We start from the raw sequence: 24,384 nt of genomic DNA, 5'->3' as shown, positions 1-24,384 counted from the left end.
TTGGTCCTCAGAAAACACAGTGGACCAACACCAGCAGATGACATGGCACCCCAAACCATCACTGACTGTGGAAACTTTACACTGGACCTCAAGCAACGTGGATTCTGTGCCTCTCCTCTCTTCCTCCAGACTCTGGGACCCTGATTTCCAAAGGAAATGCGACATTTACTTTCATCATAGAACATAACTTTGGACCACTCAGCAGCAGTCCAGTCCTTTTTGTCTTTAGCCCAGGCGAGACACTTCTGATGCTTCCGCAGCGCCCGGGGAGCAAGTAGGGGTAAGGTGCCTTGCTCAAGGGCACCTCAGTTGTTACCCGCCGGCCCTGGGAATCGAACCGGCAACCTTCTGGTCATGAGTCCGACTCTCTAACCATTAGGCCACAACTGCCCCTTTATAATAAATATATATAAATATATACTGTACATGCAAATATTTCCCAACTATATACATTTATAAATACAATAAATATTAATAAATATGCACAGTACACAGACGTATATTTTAAGTTTTATTAACAACAAATTTAATTGAAAATTATTGAAAAATTATTAGTTCACAAAATATATCTTCTGCACTACAAGCCTAATAACCTGACGGTACTTGATTGATTAAAATCTCATTCTTGCTATAATACAGAATATGGAAAGGAAATCGTGACTGAAGGTCTTTGCACATTCAGTCCATAAGTGTTTTTTCATATTTGTCATCCTAAAAATTTGTCACGCACAGAAACCTTGCACACAGAGTCCGATGCGTATTAATTAATCCGTTGCTAAAAATTTGTTAAACAAAACAGCCTTCCGCTGCTGTAGCTCTGCTTCTCTCTCCTTATCTCTCCTTTCGTTCCTTGCTTCTCTCCATCGACAGTACCTCGGTAGGTAGCCTATCCTCACTCTCTGCCTGCTTTTTCTTCCATACCTGTCAACACTCCTGTTTTGGCCAGGAATCACCCATCTGCTGCCATCCATCCGATTTCCCCTGTGAAACTCTAGTATTGCGGTATCTCCCATCAACACAATCGCTAACGGACCGCGAACAGCCCTGGGAACCCCCGAAACCCAGTGGGTCTCCCGAATTTTGGTAACGTTGGTACACGTTACCCAAATGTTGAGGTATGGATGGTCTTCTTGCGTTTGGCACTGTGGCTAGAAAATCTGCTACATTCACTCTTTATAATCTATGTCTTTGTAATCCGCACTTTGTTTCTCATACAGTACTTTGTACTGCTAGAAGAAGTGGCCTTCTTGGATTTTGGAACTCACTTGTATGGTGGCTCTGAATTATCAGCCTCTCAAAAGGCTTGTTACGGATGCAAAAAATGCAGAAAATTGAACCTGGTCCGAATTTTTTTGTGACGGACAAAAATTTCAGACTCTGTGCAATAACCTTTACTCTGTCCGTCATTGAATAAACAGTAACATTTTATAATAAGGTTGTATTTGTTAACAGTTAGATTTCGTGTTTTCCTGTATCATTGGTGTGTTACAAGTTGTTCATACATATATTAGATACGTAAAATTGCAAAAATTTAAGTTTTAAACTGTAGCAGTTCAGAACAAGTTCAACAAAAGAGAGTTTTGTTGTTACTGCATCACACGTGTCGATGTCGTTCTTCTAATGCGTGCTTACCACATACTCCACAAAATTGGTGACGAGGACTTGATCGACACCTACTAATAAGACAACGCACTGAAAAGAGTGGAAAGGAAAAAGGACAACTTCAACATGAACGTGTAAGTGCAATGTGCATGAACGAATTCAGGAATAGGCAAAATGTATATGATTGGATCTATCGCCACGTTTGACAGCAATGTCGAGGATTGGGGAACTTATGTTGAAAGAGTGGAGCTGTCTTGTAAGGCAGATGAAAAAAAAGTGGCTGTTTTGCTGAGTGTGATGGGCGCGAAGACGTGCGGATTGCTTCGTAGTTTATTAACCCCCGAAAAACCAGCGGATAAAACGTTCAAAGAAATCGTGGATATTTTACATGAACATTTAAACCCCAAACCCCTGGTCATTGCAGAGAGGTTCAGAATCTGTAAGCGAAATCAAGCCAAGGTAGAAAGTATCTCTGAATATATGGCAGAACTACGCAGGCTTTCAGAGCATTGTCAGTTTGGTGCTGGACTGACAGACACGTTGAGAGACAGACTTGTATGTGGAATGCATAATGAGAGCACACAAAAAAGATTGCTGACAGAAAAGGACCTGACATTAGAATGTGCATTGAACATTGCAGTATCAATGGAGACGGTAGCAAAAGATGCATTGGAATTGCAACAAAAAGCGATAGATTGTGCAGCACATAAAATGTCGCTGAAAACAGAAAAAAAACAAAAATGTCATCATTGTGGAAAAATGTGTCATGAAGAAAGTGATTGTTGGTTCAAGGATAAGGACTTTAGAAAGTGCCATAAAAAGGGGCACATTGAGAGAGTATGCAAAACAGCCAAATGGAAGACACACAAAGACAGAACCCATAAAGTAAAACGTAAAGCCACTAATGTGCATCAGGTGACCTGAAAATGAAACAAATACAAGCTCAGATAGCGATGATCTCTCCTGTCTTGAACTGTACAGTATCAATGAGACAGACCGTAGAGTCATTTGGCTCACTCCAGAAGTGTCAGGAGTTAAACTCAAAATGAAGTTAGACACTGGATCTGCTTTATCTGTCATCTCCACAGCTGATTACAAGAAATTGTTCCCAGAACTACCGCTGCAAAAGACATCAGTGATATTGAAGACATACTGGTGAAAAAGTGTCTCCAAAAGGGAAACTAAAAGTAGATGTAAAGTACAATGAGATCATGCAGCAGTTGGATCTGTACGTCCTGGAGACTGAGGGTCCAGCATTATTTGGACGTGAGTGGTTGAGAAAAATACCATTAGACTGGCATGCCATAAAAAACCTGAACATATGTCATCTCACGTCACAAGCAAAGATGCACAAAAGACTCTTGCTCAGATTCTTGAAAACGCTGCACCAGTGTTTCAGAAAGGGATCGGAACACTTAAAGGCATAAAAGCAAGGCTTGAACTGAAAAGGGACATTTCTCCCAAATTCCTCAAGGCTCGTTCAGTACCTTATGCACTCCATCCGAAGGTGGAGGCAGAGCTGGGCAACTTGGAGAAAACCGGAATCTTAACTAAGGTGGATAGGATAGGCAACTCCCATAGTAACAGTGATAAAAAAGACAAGGCAGGGAGCATGCGTATTTGTGGGGACTTTAAAGTAACCATCAATCCTGTTCTTCATACAGTACAGTATCCCCTACTAGAGCTGTAATCGGGCCTTAAAAGTTAGGCCTGACAGTGCCCGAGCCTGACAGAATTCGGCCCGAGCCCGACAAGTACATTTTGATTAACAGCTTTTTAAAAGCCCGAACCCGTTTACAGCCCGACATTAGGCTATTCAAATGTGCGCATGCACACAGCTTTTGTCAAGAATGAGTCATTTATACATGTTTTAACATAATTTATTAATGACTAATGTAGGCTATAGGCCACTTGGAAGTTGGAACAAAGAAATAAAATAAGTCCTCTGTAACATCGTAATATCTCACGTATCCCACTGGCTCATTATTCTCATTATGCACATGGTCAAAACTTTTCCACACCTCAGACTTTGCTTTAGTTGCTGGTGCAACCAAAACGTAATCGCCAGAGGCAAGCCTCCGTTTCACCTCCTCAGCCAACCCGTTCTCACTCCCGACTCGTCACATATTTACGCTCGGTCAGCGCCGCAGGCGTCACTTTTAAACGCGCAGGGTACCCCTTTGGCGTTGTTTTTTGACGAACAGGGAACTGCATTGCTGTTTTCTAAATGCTCCAGACCGAGATGCGTGCAATTCTTAGCATTTCATAATTATTTATGGTTTTAATATTTTGTAGCACCTAACCCCAACCTCACCCTAACCCTAACCCCTTCTCAGCCATATAAAACGCAACACGCGAATAAAAGTACAGTCACAGATATTTATTACACAAACTGACCAAAAGCATTACAAAATAAAACAAACAACTCGTTTCGCATACCTTTTTGCACCAAAGCCTTACGATAACTTTACAATGAAGATGCCGTGCATGTCCGTGAATACATGAACTTGGCTGAGGCTCCCATTCAAAAGATAAACCGGAACAGCTAGATGCAGTCGGTTGCGGGAGCCAATACCGTTTCACGTTCAAAGCCAACGAAATGACGCGATCGGACACGCGAGAGCCAATGGCATCGAAGCTGACGTAACTTCCTCTGGCGGCAAATTTTGAAAGTTGTTCTTCACTGGATTTGAGATTTACGGCGGACGGTGATCGCTTTCGCATCTGTTCCTCATACAAATCGATCGTTTCGCATTGGTACCCTTGGAATATCTGTATTTTTGAATGACATTGTGACTGCTTGTATTATGTGTTTTATATTATGATAAATAAACTGTTTTAAACATTCAATAAACATTACTTGCTCAAACTGTCTGAATAGTGTCATGTAAATGCAATTATCTTGGCCATTAAACTTAAGTTAAACCCCGAAATTTATTCAAGACGGTGATGAATCTGCCTACAGAAAGGAGGTTGCTCAGCTGGCTGCCTGGTGTAGTCAAAACAACCTAGAGCTGAATGCATTCAAGACAGTGGAGATGATAGTGGATTTCAGAAGGAACCCTCCATCACTTCCTCCCCTCACCATCCTGGACAGCACTGTGGATACTGTGGAGTCATTCAGGTTCCTGGGCTCCACCATCTCTCAGGACCTGAAGTGGGAGTCCCACATAGACTCCATTGTAAAGAAGGCCCAGCAGAGGTTATACTTCCTCCGTCAATTGAGGAAGTTCAACCTACCACAGGAGCTACTGACCCAGTTCTACTCAGTGGTCATCGAATCTGTTCTGTGCACTTCAATTACTGTTTGGTATGGCTCGGCCACCAAATCAGACCTACGAAGACTACAACGGACAGTTCGTAGTGCTGAGAAAATTATTGGTGCTCCTCTGCCCACACTTCAGGACCTGTACGATTCCAGAGTGAAAAACAGGGCAAGAAAAATCATCATTGACTCCACACACCCAGCACACAAACTCTTTGATCTGCTGCCCTCTGGCCGGCGCTTTAGAGCACCAAACACCAGGACTTCCAGACACAGAAGCAGCTTCTTCCCCCAGGCAATCTCCCTCCTAAACAGATAACTGCTCCTTAAGAGCAATATTCCACTTCCACTACTCCTATAGTGTGCACTACTGTGCCTTATTATATCTACATCTTATGTATACATGTATATAACACTACCTCTACTTACTAAATTATCCATTTGCACAAGTGTACATACAATCTGTTAATATGTTTATTCTACTATATACTACCCTGTACAATGTCTCTTATATGTTATTATCCCCCATTTTCTGTAAAATAGTCTTTATTTTATATATGCACAATTTAGAATCTTTTAGACTGTAAATCGTATTATATTGTATTGTCATTGTGTTGAATGTCTGTACTAGAAGCTTCCAACACCAAAGAAAATTCCTTGTGTGTGCAAGCACACTTGGCAATAAAGCTCTTCTGATTCTGATTCTGATTCTGAAACATCATCATTGCAAATTATATCTAATATACATTTTCATAATGACGGTGAAATTCGCGTGCCCTTCACGTCGAAAAACGACGCCAAAGGAGTACCCTGCGCGTTCAAAAGTGACGCCGAAGGGCGCTGACCAAGCGTAAATATGTGACGAGTCAGGAGTGAGAATGTGTTGCCTCAGCATCCATTTTCGCATCTTTCTCGGGCTAATCGGAATGCATCACATGACCGCTCATTTACCGCGCAAGCCCGAGCCCGTGTAAAATGATAGAAATTAAGCCCGAACCCCACCGAACCCGTTGGGTCCGTCGGGTTCGGGCAAAGATCTTCAGCTCTATCCCCTACCACGTATTGAAGATATATTTGCGTCTTTGTCTGGTGGAGAATGTTTCACAAATCTTGACCTTGCTCAAGCCTACCTCCAAATGGAGATGGAGGACAGTTCTAAGAAATTGTTGACCATTAACACACAAAAAGGGCTCTACCAGTATAACCGTCTTGTTTTTGGAATTGCCTCAGCACCAGCCTTGTGGCAGAAGGCAATGGACCAAGTGTTACAGGACGTTCCAGGAACACAGTGTTACCTGGATGATATCATTATGACAGGGAAAGATGACACAGAACACCTACAGAACTTACAACAGGTGCTGACTCGTCTAAGTGAATATGGACTAAGAGCCAATAAAGAAAAATGTGAGTTCTTCAAAAAACAGATCTCATACTGCGGACGTGTGATTGACAAAGATGGTCTTCACAAGTCACAGGATAAACTTGAAGCTGTGTTAAATGCACCATGCCCACAGAATGTTTCTCAGCTCCGATCATATCTAGGACTTGTGCACTACTACCACAAGTTCCTTCCAAACCTCTCTACTGTGCTGCATCCTTTAAATGCATTGTTACAGACAAAAACACAGTGGAAGTGGACAGACAGTTGTGAGCAAGCTTTCAAGGAGACTCATAACCTCTGATGTAGTGCTTGCGCACTTCAATCCATCTGTGCCTATTAGACTTGCGTGTGATGCGTCACCATATGGAATTGGTGCTGTGCTGTCACATAAGTTTCCAGATGGCACAGAAAAACCTATAGCCTTCGCATCCAGATCATTAACAGTGGCAGAACGTAATTATGCACAAATAGACAGAGAAGCACTCAGTCTTGTCTGGGGTGTAAAAAAATTCCATCATTACCTGTATGGTCAAAGGTTTACATTGGTCACAGACCACCAACCCCTGGTCTCAATCTTCAACTGTAGGAAGGGTGTCTCAGCAATGGCATCAGCACGGCTGCAGCGATGGTCACTTTTCTTGGGTGCTCACCAATATGACATTGAATACAAAAGCACCAAACTACACTGTAATGCTGATGGCTTATCATGCCTACCACTAAAGATGACAGAGAGCTCAGACACAGTGGATCCGGCTGATGTATTTCACACCACAATTATAAGCCAGCTACCAGTTACAAATGCCCCGATTCAGAAAGAAACCCGCAATGATCCAACACTATCCAAGATTTACAAAATTACTGTCAGAGGATGGCCAAAACATGGAAACTCACTTTATCCAGCATTTTCATCGAGACGAGACCAACTTTTGGTGTGTCAAGGAACTTTAATGTGTGGATTACGTGTTGTGATTCCCTCTAAATTGCGAAGAAAAATGCTGGACACCCTGCATGAGGGACATTTGGGCACGGTAAAATTGAAAAACCTGGCCCGCAGTTACATGTGGTGGCCAGGGATTGACAAACAGATTGAGGATTTAACAAAAGCTTGCTCTGGATGTCAAAAGGTTCAAAACTCCCCACCGCTAGCTGCTCTTCATCCATGGGAATGGCCTTCAACACCATGGCAAAGAGTACACATTGATTTTGCCGGGCCATTCAAAGACTCAATGTTTCTCATTGATGTGGATGCACACTCTAAGTGGCCTGAAGTCCTTCCAATGAAAACAACCACTTCTGAAAAAACTGTTTCTGTATTGAGGACAATATTCTCCAGAAACAGGTTGCCAGAGCAGATTTGTACGGGCAACGGAAGACAGTTCATCTCTGATGAGATTCAAAAGTTCATGAAGCAGAATGGCATCAAACACATCACGTCCGCGCCATATCACCCTGCCACGAATGGCTTGGCGGAGTGATTTGTGCAGACCTTTAAAAAAGCAATGAAAGCCATGGACAATGACAACATTCCCCTACAACACAAGATTGACAACATTTTATTCATGTACAGAAATGCAGTGCATGCCACTACTGGCCAACCTCCAGCAATGATGTTTCTCAAAAGGAACTTGCGCTCTCGCATGGACCTCATCAAACCTAATGTGAGGCGGTATGTTGAAAACAAACAATTTACAAGCATTAAGGACAGGCCAAGAAGTCTTAGCGCGAGATTACAGGATGGAAAAGTGGCAGCCAGGCACAATCGTCACCAGGACAGGACCCTTGTCATATAAAGTGAAAGTCGGAGAAGACACCTGGAGACGTCATGGAGAACAGTTAGTGGACTGCCAAGTGAAATTTGCTTCCTCCCCTGTTTCTGACTCAAATAAAAAAGAGGATGATGTTGTTGACGTTGTTTCTTCCGACCCAGTCGAAGGGAAGGACTCTGATCATCGTGTAAGCACCACTGAGGTGACAAATTCAGTTGTGCCTGAACCACAATTAAGTTCTCAAAGACGTTATCCTGAGAGATGTAGGAAACCTCCACAGAGGTTTGATTTGTAGTCATGTTACAGTATATTGTGTTGGACAATGTGTTGAGTTAATGTAACTGAACATAACTGTCATAATGTTATAATTTGAAAAAAAAACCTGTTGTGCTGGAGACGTATATTTGTTTATTTCTTGGGGATAAAAATGTTCTTTGTATGGTTAATCCAAGAAGGGAGGAATTGTAATGTAATGTATATGGTGAAGGGCTGCCCCCTTGTGGATGAATGTTGTAGCAGTTCAGAACAAGTTCAACAAAAGAGAGTTTTGTTGTTACTGCATCACACGTGTCGATGTCATTCTTCTAATGCGTGCTTACCACATACACCACATAAACCAAAAGAGATGTTTTATTTAAAGCGGAGGCTCATCCAAACCTGCCTAAAAGCCTAGTTTAAACACGCCCCCACATTTCTACATCAGTTCGTGAGAAGCGTTGAAGAACACCACCCAAATTGTATACGCAAAGAAAGAAGGCGTGTCTATTCCCGCTGTAGTGTTGTTGCTGCCGCCATGTCCTGGAGACGCTGTGCGTTTCATTACAAATGAAAAACTACTTATTTGGGTTTTCCAAGCGAGGACACAAGTTAATGCAGCTCATTAACACCTGGTTGTGCGCAAAGGCCGTTCCTAAAAAGTGGGGCAAATCCTACTTTGTAAGGACAGTCTGCCACTTCTCACTCACAGCTTTTAAGTACGTTTTCATTATTAAAGAATTTGCAACTGACTATTCAAACGTAAGCTTTTTGTCGGTCCTATGATCACAAATGCAGAAATTGTTTTATATTTAGGAGGCTGAATCCATCGGGAGCTGGATTCAGCATTGTATACCTCTGGCTGTTCTCCCCTGCAGGGTGATGCTACACGAGAAAAGTCAATATAAGTCATTATATTCAGTAACTATGTCGCCGCTGGATGCAACAAATGCCTCGTTATAATATGTTTTATTGACTTTGTCGCGTTGCGTCGAGAAACAGCGTCAAAGGCAGTTCAAGAAGTTAGCTATAGTTAGGTAATTGTTAAACCTAATAGTTTTAAAAATAAAACCTTACCGACCTGTTACGCTCTGCTGGCAAAGTCGCGCTGGCAAAGTTGATTAATCCGCTTGGTCAAATGCATTTTCTGGATCATATTCGGGCTTGAACTCACGGTACACGGTACCGGTGAGATTATCAGCTGTCAATATACTTTGAAGGCTGATGTTCTGAAAATGGTAAGGGGAGTTACATTTCCGCCACATGCTTGAGGTATTCGGCCAATCACAACGCACTGGGTAGCTGGCCAATCAGAGCACCCAGTGCTTTTCACAACGATGAGCTTTGTTAAAAACTGAGGCGTTTAGAAAGGCGGGGCACAGAGGAGCAACAGTAATGCATGGTATTTGAAATCTAGTGTGTTTTTTTTTTTAAACGTAAATACACTGTATTACACCAATTACACACAATAATGTTCATTTTAGCCATCCAATATGACCCCTTTAATGCAATGCATGCATTCGGTCTAATCAATTGCTATCAGTTACGTTTTCTCCAGAAGAGCTCTGGGTATGCCTGTATTTTGAAAAAGAAGTAATGTAAATGTTAATTTCAGTGATGTGGAAAAAATTGACATTCATACTTAATATTTGTGTCTTGTCTGAAAGGGCTTCTTGGAGGTAAAGCGGTTTTTTATTGTATGGCATTTTATAAGCTTATTTTGTCTCTGTATTTTTCAGACCCTCTGTCTATGAGTCCACAGAAAGCCCTGGAGACGATAGGGGCCAACTTACAGAAACAGTATGAGAATTGGCAGCCAAGGGTAAGAGCTGTCCCACCCCATTACTTGTAACACACACATTTTCATTAGGCACTAGTGTTGTCACGATACCAAATGTTTGACTTCGATACAATACCTAAGAAAAGTATTTCTATACCAATACTAAATCGATACCATGCAAAAAGAACATACAGGAAGTAATTCAATAAAAAATGATGAAACATAACTTAAAATTCTGTTATTTTATTTTTCTACTCTTACAACTTACACTGTGTTCCTGCCTTGCTTTTTGAGCATGTCTTCCCCCTTATTTAAAAAGAACATGTCACCACACAGACCTACATATGAGTGTCAGGTATCAATCTATGATACAGTCCTGAACATGTACTTGTCTCAGTGTTTGCTGTCTGCTAAGGTGAAACGAGAAAATAAACTGTTTAAACTTAAATTAATCTACATAAATACTAGCTAAGACCTTAAAGCATGGTTCAATTCAGTCACTTCAATACATTACAATTCATTAAAAACATTACATAATGCATTCTAACATGAACTAACAATAAATCTCTTTTTACAGCATTTATTAATTTGTTTATGTAACTTAATACAAATATAGTTGTTTATTCATATTAGTTCATTGATAAATGTTAACAAATACAACTGTTAATATTTTAAATTGATTGAAATATGTATTAAATAATTAAATATTTATTAAATCCGTTGAAATGAACCATTAAGATGAATAAATGCTGTAGAAGTATTAGTACCCATTATTAGTTCATGTTAGCTAACTAATTTTTAGAAATGGAACCTAATTGTAAAGCGTTATCAAAGCTGGTAATGTTGGACTGTCACAAAATAAACCATAAAGCATTATTCAGGCTATTGTTATCATATACATACGCTAACTGTCACTTTTAAAGTTCTTTAAATGGATGTCTGTTGGTGAAATGCTTTGCCAAGCTGATCATGTTGGCTCTTTTGGTCAGCAGATTTTGCACAGACGGACTTCGTTTGCGCTTTGCCGCACGCTTTAACTCAGCTATAATGCCAAATATAAAACTAGGATGGTTTACTACCCATTATTTTGTTTTAGCGATTCAAATTACTAACAGTTCCAGCGTTTCCCATACAGTGCATTTACCTGGGCGGTACCAGATTTCCCCTTTAGTTCCTTTTCTTTAACACACACAGCAGGAATATTAGGCTGCTGTCGCTTTAAGAACAAGACAACAGGTCCAGTACATCGATACTGTACGCATGCATTGTTTTTCACCTGTTTACAGTCACTTAAGACATAACCTACGATGTTTGTTAGATACTTGATCAACCAACCCTGTCTCCATTTCCAGTGTCTCTTCACCCCTAATAGAGTGTGTAAAATTAGAATAATTCCAAAAAGAATGATCTCAAACTGCTCTGTACTACATTTCATACTGCATTTTCATGGATTGTTATATTTACATGTAATATTTTCTGTCTTCCAGGCACGATATAAGCAGAGTTTGGACCCTACAGTTGACGAGGTAAAGAAATTGTGTACTTCACTACGCAGAAATGCCAAAGAGGAACGTGTTCTCTTTCATTATAATGGCCATGGAGTTCCACGACCCACTGTCAATGGAGAAATATGGGTCTTCAATAAGGTAAGATAAAATCTAGTGGATAACATTTGGTATGTCTCAATTAACTCCCTAGGTCGTGAATCAGTATATCGTCTACTCTCTGACTTATTTTCCCATGACGTGATAACTTGAAGCATCACCACTGATGTGTTGTGCTGACCCAGGATGCTCTTGGGATTGTGCGTTGGAAACTAACACGGGAGTCAGGAAATTGTTTCATATATTCGGTATTTTTGTTTGTTTGCGCAAAAAATGTATCCTTGTCGCTTTATATAATTAAAGCTGAACCACTGGAGTGACATGGACTGTTTCAACAATGTCTTTACTCACTTTCAACGCTTTGACATTTGGTTGCGTTGCAGTCTATGGGGTGAGTCACAAAGCTCACAGACCTCTTCAAAACTATCTTAATTTGTGTTCTGAAGCTAAATGGAGGTCCTAGGGTTGATGAACGACTTGAGGGTAATTCATGACAGAATTTTCATTTTTCAGCGGAGGGTCCCTTTAAGGCTGTAGTGTGCAGGTTTTGTCTCTCTATCACCATCACAACTATATTGAGTGTATCTGAATCCCAGCTGGGGAGGCTAATCCAGGAGCAAAGTACAAAAATAATTGGTTGGGGATATTTAAAAAAATATTTAAAAAAATTACAAAAAATCAAGTTAGGTATGGGTGTTAAGGTAAGATTTATTTTTTACAGCGGCTTCGGATGACGAGACAACTGATGAAGTACGTCTTTCAAGGCATGTGTCTGAAATAAGGCTCTGCCACTCTCAGCATCCACACACATACATTAGCCCAGGGGTGTGCAAACTTCGGCGCAGTATTATTTTTGTATGCAAAAAGGAATATAATCACAATAAAAAATTACTTAGATTTTTAATGTAAACTAAGTTTTTGACAAAAATAAAAAATGCTTTATTTTTATGCTCCAAGTTGTTATAAATATTTTTTTTGTTTTCATTTGATTATATTTGAAAATATTTCTTAATTTCTTACATTTATTTGAAGAATTCAGTTGATTAAACTTGCTGTTTAATAAATAAAAGGTATTAAACCATTAAAGAAGTGGAAACACACTTCAGAAAAAAACTGAAATGTAGTTTGTGAAAAAATATAATGTATGTTATAGGGCCCTATGAATCTACACATTTTTTAAGCATGATAACTTGTTTAAACTTGTGGAGAGTGCCAAGCACACGAAATGCAGGGGCAATTGTGTAGCAAAGAATTCTGGATCAGGTTCTATTGTTAAAGCATTTAATCTTCTGGATGAAGTAGTTGTTTGTGCTCCGTTAAATTTTCAATGGATGAAATTAAAGTTGGGAACACCAGTGCGACCTAGTAAAAAAGTTAATTTTGTGCCATGGTTTATTAAGGTGGCTTGTGGGATTTCAGAAAATGTCACATCATTTCTGGTAAGCGAAGAAAGCATCAGTGCTGCCTGGTTTTTATGTTGCATCATGGGAGCTTGTGGAAACAAAGGTTTCCTATGGAGCGAAAATTGTGCCTAAACTTAACAAACAAATCCAGCGTTTTGCAAACAAACGCAACCTTTTTTGAAAAAGAAACTAAACTCTGAAACAAACAGAAAGCGTTTTACAAATACATAATGCAATTCGAGAGAAAATGCAAAGGTGTAACATATAAATGTACTGTGTTTAAGTCTCACCTTTTTATGAGATTCTCTCAGCTTGATTTTCTCACAAATGTGACGTCCAGATTTTCTCACAAATGTGATCGTCCAGATTTTCTCACAAATGTGACCGTGCAGATTTTCTCACAAATGTGATCGTGCAGATTTTCTCACAAATGCATGTGCAACAGCAGGTGGTGCTATTGAGAATTAGTTTCTATAGGAAGAAGCCATGAACATTACCTTGAGTGCCACCCTTGCCAGTGCCAGAAACTAAATTAATTTCATTCATCAAGTTTCATTCAGTTAGTCTCATGAAATTTATTGAAACTGTTAATAATAATCAGTTGCTGTTTTTAATAATATATAATGAATTATGCATTGGTTTTAATATACAAATAACATACAACAAACTGGATGCATTTGCAATGTTGTCACCCCTTCCACCCCATCTCATTGTCTCGTTCTTGTTTCCCAACTGATTACGTTCACAAAACAAACTACTTTTTCAAGGATACTTTCTTATAAGGGAATTTTGACATAATTTTGTGTTTATATCAGGGCTTGCTCTAGGCATGGGCAGGGGTGGGCTGAATCCCCCTAAACATCTGTCTTGCCCACCCAATGAGAATCAAAAAATAACACCAAAAATTGTTGTATTTTCTATTGGCTGAAAGCAACGTCACTCTTCACTTCACTGCTCTGGCTTTAGTTTGTAACAGAGAAGCATGCTACATGCTACAGGTGGAAGCAAAATACTGTGCAAAGGAATTTTAGATGCACTGCACATATGTAAAATTAAGCATGTCAAATTAATTGTGCAGTAAAATCAGATTCATTTCTTCGTTTTTGCGGTCTTATTTTGTGCTGTTAACAAACAGCTATTATTTGCTTGCAATATATAGGCTAGATTTTAACCTATTGACTTTCAGTAATGACTGAAAGCTCCATCTTCCGAAGCTCCCGCTTCAGAAATAAATCTGTTTCTCTCCATCTCAAACACCCCAATTCACTCTGCAGGTGGTAGCGAAACAATGTGCAAAATAGTTCAGTTTAGGCGCGATGCGCGCTCACGATACCACATAAAAAACAGCAGACACGATGTAAAGTTCATTGTGCAGTGTAATCAGATTAATTCATTCAATTCATTAAAAGAAATTAAACAGAAATCAGTGATCGTTCAGTGAATGGGGAATGTTCTTAGCCCACTTTATTTTGTAGGCTTCTATTTATGTCCAGTTTACATAACCGCTTTATTTAAGGTGTAAAACATCAATGAAATGTTGTCTGTTTTTTATATTTATATAAAAATAAATCATTTAAATCCTGCATGTATTGCAGTCATATACTGCAGTGTTTGTTGAATTCCAACAAAAGCAAACCTCAAGAGTGACTGAGCACGATAACAAACTAATTAAAAAAAATCTGGGTTATTTCATAAAACATTTTTTTACGTTTTCTAACGTTTTCTTAGTTTTGTGTTGCTTAAAACTAAATATGAACTTGTTTTTGCTGTGTTTCTGTTTTAAAAATGCAGATCATCTTTTCTGTTTTCACCTGCTTTCACCAGTTCATTTTCTCCAAATAAATAAAAATAAATTATATGAAATTTGGGAGAAATGTTGTCAAAAGTTCACAGAAATAAACAAAAATGATCATTTTACCAAATCACATTCTTATCAGAAAAAGAGGAAAATACTTTTTAAATGGACTCTTAATTTTGTCTGCAGCTATACTGTCTGTGTGGTTGGGGTATATCCCCACCCAGGATATCTGCTAGTCCACACTTCTGCACCTGGCAGGAACCGGGCCTGATTTATATTTATTTATATTTTTATATGTCAATTTTTTGTAAGATTTCAGTATAGTATTTTGCGCTCTTTCTGAGATGCGACTCGGTTTTTAGTGATTTTTCTGCATGAAAGTTGCACTGATACATATGTTTGACTTTTATACATAACAACTCATAGATAAAAAGTATTTAACATTATGTCTAAACACTATGGCATTAAAGTAGAGAGCTTTCTAGGCTATAAAAGATGGAAAAGCAAATAAATCGTCGTGGCAGTTGTTTCAGTCAGTCGTCGGCTTTGTTTGGTTGCCATTAGCCTATTTAGGTTTAAAATGAATGCTGCTATTTTTTTGGCTATTTCAAGCTATTTGGGCAATTTTTGCAATAAAATAAACCAGCACAAAAAAACAGTAATATAAATCTAAGTCAAACAATTGAACTATCTGCTGTTTTGGGAGAAGTTGCATAACTGAGAAAATCTGTACGGTCACATTTGTGAGAAAATCTGGACGATCACATTTGTGAGAAAATCTGGACGTCGCATTTGTGAGAAAATCAAGCTGAGAGAATCTCATAAAAAGGTGAGACTTAAACACAGTACATTTATATGTTACACCTTTGCATTTTCTCTCGAATTGCATTATGTATTTGTAAAACGCTTTCTGTTTGTTTCAGAGTTTAGTTTCTTTTGCAAAAAAGGTTGCGTTTGTTTGCAAAATGCTGGATTTGTTTGTTAAATTTAGGCACAATTTTCGCTCCATAGTTTCCGTACAGTCAAAAGATTTTGTGGATGAGACGGGCCTTGTCTGACTGACTGATCTGATCAGTGCCCTGACTACTTACAAAGGAAGCTGTTTGAGACACACTCTTATACAGTACTTTCATACTAGTGAGCTCTGCATCCACAGTAGTTTGTTTACAATCGTTTGTTCTTGATCTCTTGAACTGTTGAGTAGCTATAATATTTTTCTCCCCTTCCTCTTACAGAACTACACGCAGTACATCCCTCTCTCCATATATGACCTACAGACATGGATGGGAAGTCCCTCCATTTTTGTTTATGATTGCTCTAATGCAGGAATCATTGTCAAGTCATTCAAACAGTTTGCACTGCAGCGGGAGCAGGAGCTAGAGGTGTGTAATATGTTCTGTTTTCATGTTTTATGACTTGATTGTAATACTTGATTGTATGATTTTTATACTGTACCAACTGTATATTGTGTCCCCTAACCCTACCCCTAAACTTAACCATCACATAAAGTTTTCTGCCTTTTTTTCTGCATTCCATTTAAGCCCCAGGGCTAATTTTGTTCTGAATGACAGCCTGTGCCGTGGCAAGACCATACGGCATAACCTGCTATTGATAATATGGTGATTTCCATTCACCCCCTCTCTTAATGGGCGTTCACATTATAGCGATAACTATAAAGTTTACTGTAACTATAACCAGGGGTTAAATTGGGATTTGTTATATGGGGGCTCTACAGTGTCTGACTTTTAAGGGGTGCACATGTGTATGCAAAGCCTAGAAAATCAATTGAAAAGCTGAAATATATAGCAAGTTAAAGGTCCGATGTATGAAATTTAACAGCAGCTAGTGGTGAGATGGCGAATGGGGTATATGCACACAGAAAAAGGACGTATTTCAGCTAAAATCTCAGCCAGCTCTGTCAACGACGTCAGTCAAATTATCCAAACACTACGTCATACATCAACAATCAAAAAGGAGAAGTGCTTCTGTTTCAAGCTACATTCACCACTATGAAAAAAGCTATGTAAACTTTTTCACTTACTCGAGGCATGATCACAGAGGCACATAGCAATGCTCAGCCGTAGTGCTGACAGTTCGCTAAACTGCCGATTTCTTACTAAACACATCGTTATCACTTAACTCAGCGCTATTGAGAGCGAAGTGGCTTAGCTGGCTGAGATTTTAGCGGAAAAACGTCATCGCCCCGATTGCATATACCCCATTGCAACCAACGACTCTCTCCACCCCTCCCTTTCGAAGCACTACACTGGCTGATACAGGGCTAGTATGTCGTCATGTTTTGCTTCTTTGCTGAAATAGATACATATTTACTAAAGGCGCTCTGTAGAACAGTTTGTCTGTTTAGGGCTATTGTAGAAACATGTATGTAGATATAAATAGCTCATTCTAAGGTAATAAGGTCTTTTTACACCTCTGAAGACATAGTATCCCAGCAAACATGCCCCTTTGGGCCCTGTGTGTGGCCACTGTGGGCAGAAAATGTGGGCACACAGCGGGCCCTGCTACCGGCGTGAAATGTGGCAAAGTGTGGGCACACTGGGGGAAGTGTGGACTGGGTGTGGGCATGCTGTGGGTACACTGGGGGAAGATTCACTGGAACATTTACTGGAACATACAGCCCATCAATTAGTTTAGTTTTGTTTAGTTTAGTTATTTATAAAGCACTCTTTAAACAACGGAACGTTGTACCAAGGTGCTGTACAATACACTACACAATAAAATATGAGAGAAATCCACACAACATAAAAAAACACATTAAAATAAACAGACACACAATCTCAACCCTCTACATTCGCAGAGGCAGTACAGAGGAGATACATCTTCAGATGACTCTTAAAGGATGTTAGGGTAAGAGCATGTCTAATATGGAGTGGTAGGCTATTCCATTTCTTGGGCGCTGCCACTGCAAAGGCCCGATCCCCTTTTCGCTTATATTTAGTCCTTGGAATGCATAGTATTCCTAATTCTGCAGAATCTTAGTGACCTCGGTGGCTTATATACCCGGAGGAGCTCAGCTAAATAGGATGGGGCAAGTCCGTTTAATCCTTTGTAGACATGAACCAAAAGATTAATGATCATTTATTGGGTTTTAAAGGAACAATACAGCATTTTTAGGAGGATCTATTGACAGAAATGCAATATAATATACACAACTATTTCTTCAGAGGTATATAAAGACCTTACTTAATGAACCATTATGTTTGTAATACCTTCGAATAAGCTATTTATATCTACATACAGAGCGGCCCTTCATACATTGAATTCGCCGCCCTGTTTTGTACAGCAGCCCTAAACGGACAAACAACTCTACAACGCACGTTTTCTCTTCCTCTCCGTTGCGGTATAGTGGTTAAACGGATCGCGGGAAGATCCGTGATCCGTATGGATCGTGCTCTCCGGTGCGGAACGCATGTGACCCGCGGATTAACTGAAAGTTTATTCATCATTGAGTAAAAGAGTAAAACGCGCTCTCCAGTTTCAGCTCCAACGCGCTCTCGCTCTCTCTCTCCAGTATCTGGATGAGTACAATATTAAAGCGGTTCCAGATAAACAATGACGCTCAAAACTGCTCCGTTACACAGCTAATATTACAGCAACAACATATCTTGGTATGTTAGTATGTTACTCACATACTGATCTGAATCAAAGCAACCTCCTCGGAGGTGATTTTTAGACGATCTTTCTCTCCAACGTCTCTCTGCTGGAAAGTATCTCCATAGATATCTGTGAGTATATCTGCTAAAAGACTTAATCCTAGCATGTCTCTGCTGTAAAGTCTTTATAATATTAGCGCAGGTCCTAGCTCCTGCCTGACTTTTATCCTGACTTTAAATCCACAAACCTTTTATTTTATGTAATACATAAGTCATAGCTCTTTCTACAGTCTTTCTAATGTCCGCAAAATCTCTTCCCTGCGTCAACATAAAAACGACATCTTTTTGTACTGTGGTGGCCACCGTCATGTTTGGACTGAGCAATTCGTGGCAAATCTATAATACAACGCTAGTGGCCGCTGTTAATTAAGAACTGCGCCTTTAAGTGTCCGTTATCCATTATGCAGTTAACATTGTCAAGCCTGAGAGAAAGAACTGTTTGCTCAAACTATGTGTCCTTTTTTAGTAATTCAAGATTTTCTTATTACGTCTGATTGTCAATTTTTTTTGTATGGGTGTATTATGTTTTAAAATGAAAATAAAATAGTTTTAAAGAGTACTTGACCTCAGAAAATAGGCGATGTGTCCACAGAATGTCCGCCTCTTTAGAAAGACGTAAACAACGCTGGTCCAGAAGCACTTCCAGGTTTATTTTTTAAAACATTTTATTTTATTAATTTGATTAATTTACATTTTTGAGAACACAACATCCTCACTCAACTGGCATGATGGAGTGCTGGGCTCGAAATTGCGACCGTTTTAGTCGCATATGCTCCCTAAATTTAACCTGTGCGACCTCAAAATATATTTGGGACAAAACGTTTGGCAGTGTTTACATATTGTTTATCACCGCATTATATAATTTGTTAAAATAGAAGTTTAATTTGTTTCATAAAGTACAAGTTGATTTTATAATGCATACGTTCAATGACACATCACATTTAAACAAAATCACCGTAAACAGCTGACAATCTCTCCTCTCCCCCACAAAATGCAGTTCAATATTAAACATAATTTATTACAGGGTGTCCGCGGATCCTTAAAATGTCTTAAAAAGTCTTAAATTACATAATGTCAAAATAAGGCCTTAATTAGCATTAAAATATCTTAAATCCGCGTTTCCAAGGTCTTAGAAATGCAGTTGAACCGACACCGTAAAGATTTTATTTTCGTTTTAAAATCATGTACGTCTATTTGTCACGCAGAACAAAATAGGCGGAACAAACTAACAAATAACACGTTCGTGGGGGGTTCGTTAGGTGAGTGGACTGGACATGACCACATGGAGAAAAGTTTGAGCTTTGGCCATAGGGAAGTGCAAATTTGTTGCTATGAAATTGGTCTTAAATTTCATTCTGCACGGTATTAAAAAGGTCTTAAAAAGTCTTAAATCTAACTCTCAGAAACCTGCAGATACCCTGTATTATCTGCCCACGTCAAACATAGCAGTGAACATTTTGAATCTGCAACGTTTAAAGCCAACATAGACATACCTTGCTTCATTCTCTTTATGTAAAAAACGTTTTTGAAAAAACTGTTTTAAAAATGTTATAGGCTACATTTACAGTGAATTAGCCTACCATTTTATACAAATATATGCAATTTAAACAATCACACTGACAACGCCTGGAAAATTTTGAAATATTTGCAGAGCAAACAAAGAATCTTGAACAGGCAGTTTGACTCAACTCTCTCAATTTGTCTGAATTTAACCATGAACTGAAGAGTTAAGGATCAAGAAGCCAACAAGTAAACCAGAACTGAATGAATGAAGACGTCAGCAGTAACCTTTCAATCTTTCATCCAATCAGTGAGGGCTAAAGGCTCATAATATCATTATTATTAAAAAGCTAAGAGTGGTGAACATAGGTTGTAGATAGTAGGGGTTGAACGACCTTAGATTTTTTTGAGGTCGACTATTATGTGATAAGTCGCATCAAAGTCAACTAGTCGATGACGTCATCAATATTTAAAATAAGAGCTATTTTGCAACAAGATTTGATGAGTGTGGGCAGTAAGACACTCGTCTGTGCGGGCTGCGGGAGAATGGCAGGACTCCCGCAAAATAGCCTCTAAATATGTAGTATCTAAATGCAAATAAACCGTTGTTCATCTATTGCACAAGAGCAACAAAAACTAAACTTGTCATTGGCTCTGCTTCATTTAGTCATGTTTTTCTTGGTCCTGTAGCAGAGCCATGACAAAGTCTTTGGTTAGGTGTGGAGAGAAACATATTATTGTTCTTTTGACAATAATATGCGTTCTCTCCAGTGTCTTGTCATTGGCCCCGCTCCTCTCGTTTCCTTGTTATCTTTCCCTGAGTGTTTGATGTTCCACACCTGCCCTTGCTCGTTATCCCTCGTTTGTCTTCCCCTATAAATAGGGATGTAACGATTCACCGTGAGCCGGTTGAAAATCGGTTGTAATAAGCAACGATTCAAATCGGTTGAGGCTTGAACTGAATCGCGATACATTTTTTGAACAGCAGGGGCCGCTATTTTCAATGCAAATCTAAACGTGGATGCTGATATTTCTTAAATGCAAAAAAATCCAAGAAAAGCACAGACAGTATTAGTTTGTTTATATTAAAGAGACTTTTTCTATTATTAATTTGTTATAAAATTGCAGTTTAGTTTTGTTATTTGAAATAAAACATTATTTTATCATACAAAGAAACGTGAAGCATTTAAGAAATAATGCAAGGGAAGTTGTTCATTTCTAATTTGTTTCAACTCATTTTTTCAAAATAAATCGTGAGTAAATCGTGACTAAATCGCATCGTGAGATCAGAATCGTGACTCGCATCGCATCGTGAGCTGAGTGAATCGTTACATCCCTACCTATAAATGCCCTCATGTTTCTTTGTCTTGTGCCTTTGGATTGCGTTCTGTACGTATGTGTGTACTGTATCTCGTGTGTGTTTCATGCTTGTGTCTTCATGGATGTATCACCCTTGTCAAAGTAGGTCTAGTTTAGTGTTAGTCTATTGTAATCTTGTCCAGTGTTGTATTAGTCTCTGTTTATTTAGTTAGTGTATTCAGTCTTTGTTCCTGTGGTTCCCGTTCATCGTGTCTTGTTTTCCCCATCGTGGGTTTTTGTTTTGTTTTGTTTATTATTTTGTAAAATAAACATCTGTTAACCCCTTCACCACCGCCTGCCTGCATTTGGGTTCTCTTCTCGCCACGCCAGTCGTGACAAAACTAAAACTATTTTAAAGAGCGAGGTCTATGCAGTAAAAGAGCAGCAGGTGGATCTCTACAGCAACCTAATGTTACTTCAGATCTGAAGTGTGTGTACAGACCAAACTTCCCTCGCATTTACAATAAGTCAACTGAAAGTGTCATGTGCACTAATAGATGAAATAACAGCAAAATGTGTTGAGTTTGTTTGTGACGGCCTATGACTTTAGAACAACGTCAATATATTTATTAGCCCAATGCAACAGACGCTTTATCATAGCAGACTTACAAACGCAGCACCTCAGTGACACCGCAGCCAATATGAGAAACATTTTTATTTATTCTGTTTCTTTCATGTTTTATTAAACTGGGAACAAGGACAAAAATAGCCTATAATATTAAAAAGATTTGAGTGTAGAAGCTAGCTCACTGAAACGTAAGGCTTTACCTGCGGAGTCAGAACAAATTGTGAACGCTGCGGAGGTAAACAGGACACATTGTGAATGATGTGTGCGAAAGCAGGACTAGATAACATATATTATTGCCGGGAGTGTGACAGAATCCCGCTGAACCGGGTGGGAATGACATCCGTCCTGCGCGCAGGTCCTTGGAACAGTCATGCGTCTTAAAGGTACAGTGTAAAAAAATCACATGACCCATGACTAGTCGACATCAAGCTTTAAATTTTGCGCCAGAGCATTTATGTCGACTAGTTCGTGCAACCCCTAGTGGATGGAATGTATCATAACAGAATAGATTGTAACATAACGTCTTTAATTTTAATGTGCTACACTCTGCAACACTAACATAAACTAAAGCCTGGGTTTTCATAACCTGACTTTTCACACTGCACATCACGAAACCCTGGGTTATCGTTCTTATTTGTAGTGTCACACAGGTTTAAAATGACAACAGGGTGAGTAAATGATGACAGAACTTTCATTTTGAAGGTGAACTATTCCTTTAAAGGCAGAGTGGGTCTTCTCAGAAAAAGACAACTTTAGCCTGCTAGCTTTTAAAAAATACGATCCCCACCTCCCTGTAAACAGACATCTCCTTCAAAACACACAAACGTGCACAAAGCAGAAGCCAGTGGATCGGCCTCAATACATCATGGCTCATTCACAGTTGAGAAAACATTACAGGACAAAGTAAATAACATTACTGCAATAACAAACATGAACAACAATTTTAAAACGTAGTTAGATTCCATTCTCACACTGTCTGCACAGCGTATGTGAACACGCTGATGACGTATGATTTTTTGCGTGAACAGAATGCGCAGTGGTATGTAAAACACGTTGACTAAAAATGTACACGCGACTCGGAACGAATGCAATGATTGGACAAACGTTTTTACATTTATTACTTAAACGAAAGAACTGAATGAAAGAGTTTTTAGTTTAGGAACTATTGATGAACTATTCATTTAATCTTGTGAACTATCATATTTTTTTCTAGTAAATGATTTGTTCTTATTATCTCTTACCAGGTGGCAGCAATAAATCCAAACCACCCGTTGGCTCAAATGCCACTACCTCCCTCCATGAAAAACTGCATTCAGTTGGCTGCCTGTGAAGCTAGTGAACTCCTGCCAATGAACCCTGACCTTCCTGCTGACCTCTTTACATCTTGCCTTACTACACCAATCAAAATTGCCCTGCGCTGGTGAGATATGAGGAGCATTTACATTTATTCATTTAGAAGATTTACCATGCTTTAAAGGGTCACAGTTGTTACAGCAATGACAGGCACAAGTATGATGAAGCCATTGCCACATGCTGGCATATGACCCCTTTAATATTATAATATTGACCAAGTTTGGTGACAATGATATAATCCCCTAGGAGGAGTATAAAGTAATTTTAAGTTTTGTATGGTTTGGTACTGGTTTTGTAATGTTTGGTAAGAACAATATACATACCAAGTCTGGTTACTGCAGGTAAACTAAAGTAAACGTTTAAGTCACAAGGACCCCAGTGCGCATGCCAAGCTTTTGCTCTTACCAAGAACTTGAATGAGTATGTGTTTTTTTGTCTTATCTCTTCTAACAGGTTCTGTATGCAGAGGAGTGCAAAGCTTGTGCCAGGAGTGACCTTGGACCTGATTGAGAAGTAGGTGTTGATTTTCTTAAAGCTGCAGTGTGTACTAGTTTGGATAAAAATATAAAAGCTTACTGTCCAATTAAAAGTCCGGTAAAAAATAACTAGTCAGGTGAAAAGGGAGTCATTAAAACAGAAATACTGTATATGCTTTGTCCCCATAACACACTTGCTGTTTCATCTATCACTGTAAACTTTTATGTTTCCAAGGCAATGACTGCCGCATTTATATTACATTCCAAAGAGCTCTGTTATCAGCCCCACATTTGAATATCACATCTTATCATTACAGGCATCTTTCTTTATTGATGGACTTTACTCAAAGACTGATGTTTATAAAGGTTTAATTTTTTCTTCAAAACACACTGTAAGAGCTGAGTAAAAGCCAACAAACAAACAATCAATCAATAATTAGACGCACATAAAAGTGAATACAAATTTCCATAACAAATACATACACTAATAAATACACATTTGCAGTCTAATTGTACTACACCATGAAAAGAATAAATTAAAATTTTAGTATAAAGGCTAATTTAATAACTTATTCTTACTGTTCTGTAAAAAGCCTGAAT

General features: G+C 39.0%; 1 protein-coding gene across 4 annotated transcripts in view; it reads left to right on the top strand.

Moving 5' to 3' along the window:
- The window catches only part of rptor (regulatory associated protein of MTOR, complex 1), a 162,794-nt gene that overhangs the window by 32,855 nt on the left and 105,555 nt on the right, over nucleotides 1–24,384 (top strand). For all 4 annotated transcript variants that reach the window (XM_057337785.1, XM_057337784.1, XM_057337783.1 and 1 more), the window contains exons 4-8: nucleotides 10,009–10,091; nucleotides 11,537–11,695; nucleotides 16,090–16,236; nucleotides 23,200–23,375; nucleotides 23,762–23,821. In XM_057337785.1, the coding sequence (XP_057193768.1) occupies nucleotides 10,009–10,091; nucleotides 11,537–11,695; nucleotides 16,090–16,236; nucleotides 23,200–23,375; nucleotides 23,762–23,821 (625 nt within the window). The remainder of the gene's footprint in view (nucleotides 1–10,008; nucleotides 10,092–11,536; nucleotides 11,696–16,089; nucleotides 16,237–23,199; nucleotides 23,376–23,761; nucleotides 23,822–24,384) is intronic.

This window comes from Triplophysa rosa, linkage group LG7 (genome assembly GCF_024868665.1).
Source record: "Triplophysa rosa linkage group LG7, Trosa_1v2, whole genome shotgun sequence".
In the NCBI taxonomy this organism is placed as follows: domain Eukaryota; kingdom Metazoa; phylum Chordata; class Actinopteri; order Cypriniformes; family Nemacheilidae; genus Triplophysa; species Triplophysa rosa.
The sequence above is the reverse complement of the archived record's forward strand: the minus strand, read 5'-3'. Positions and strand labels throughout refer to the sequence as shown.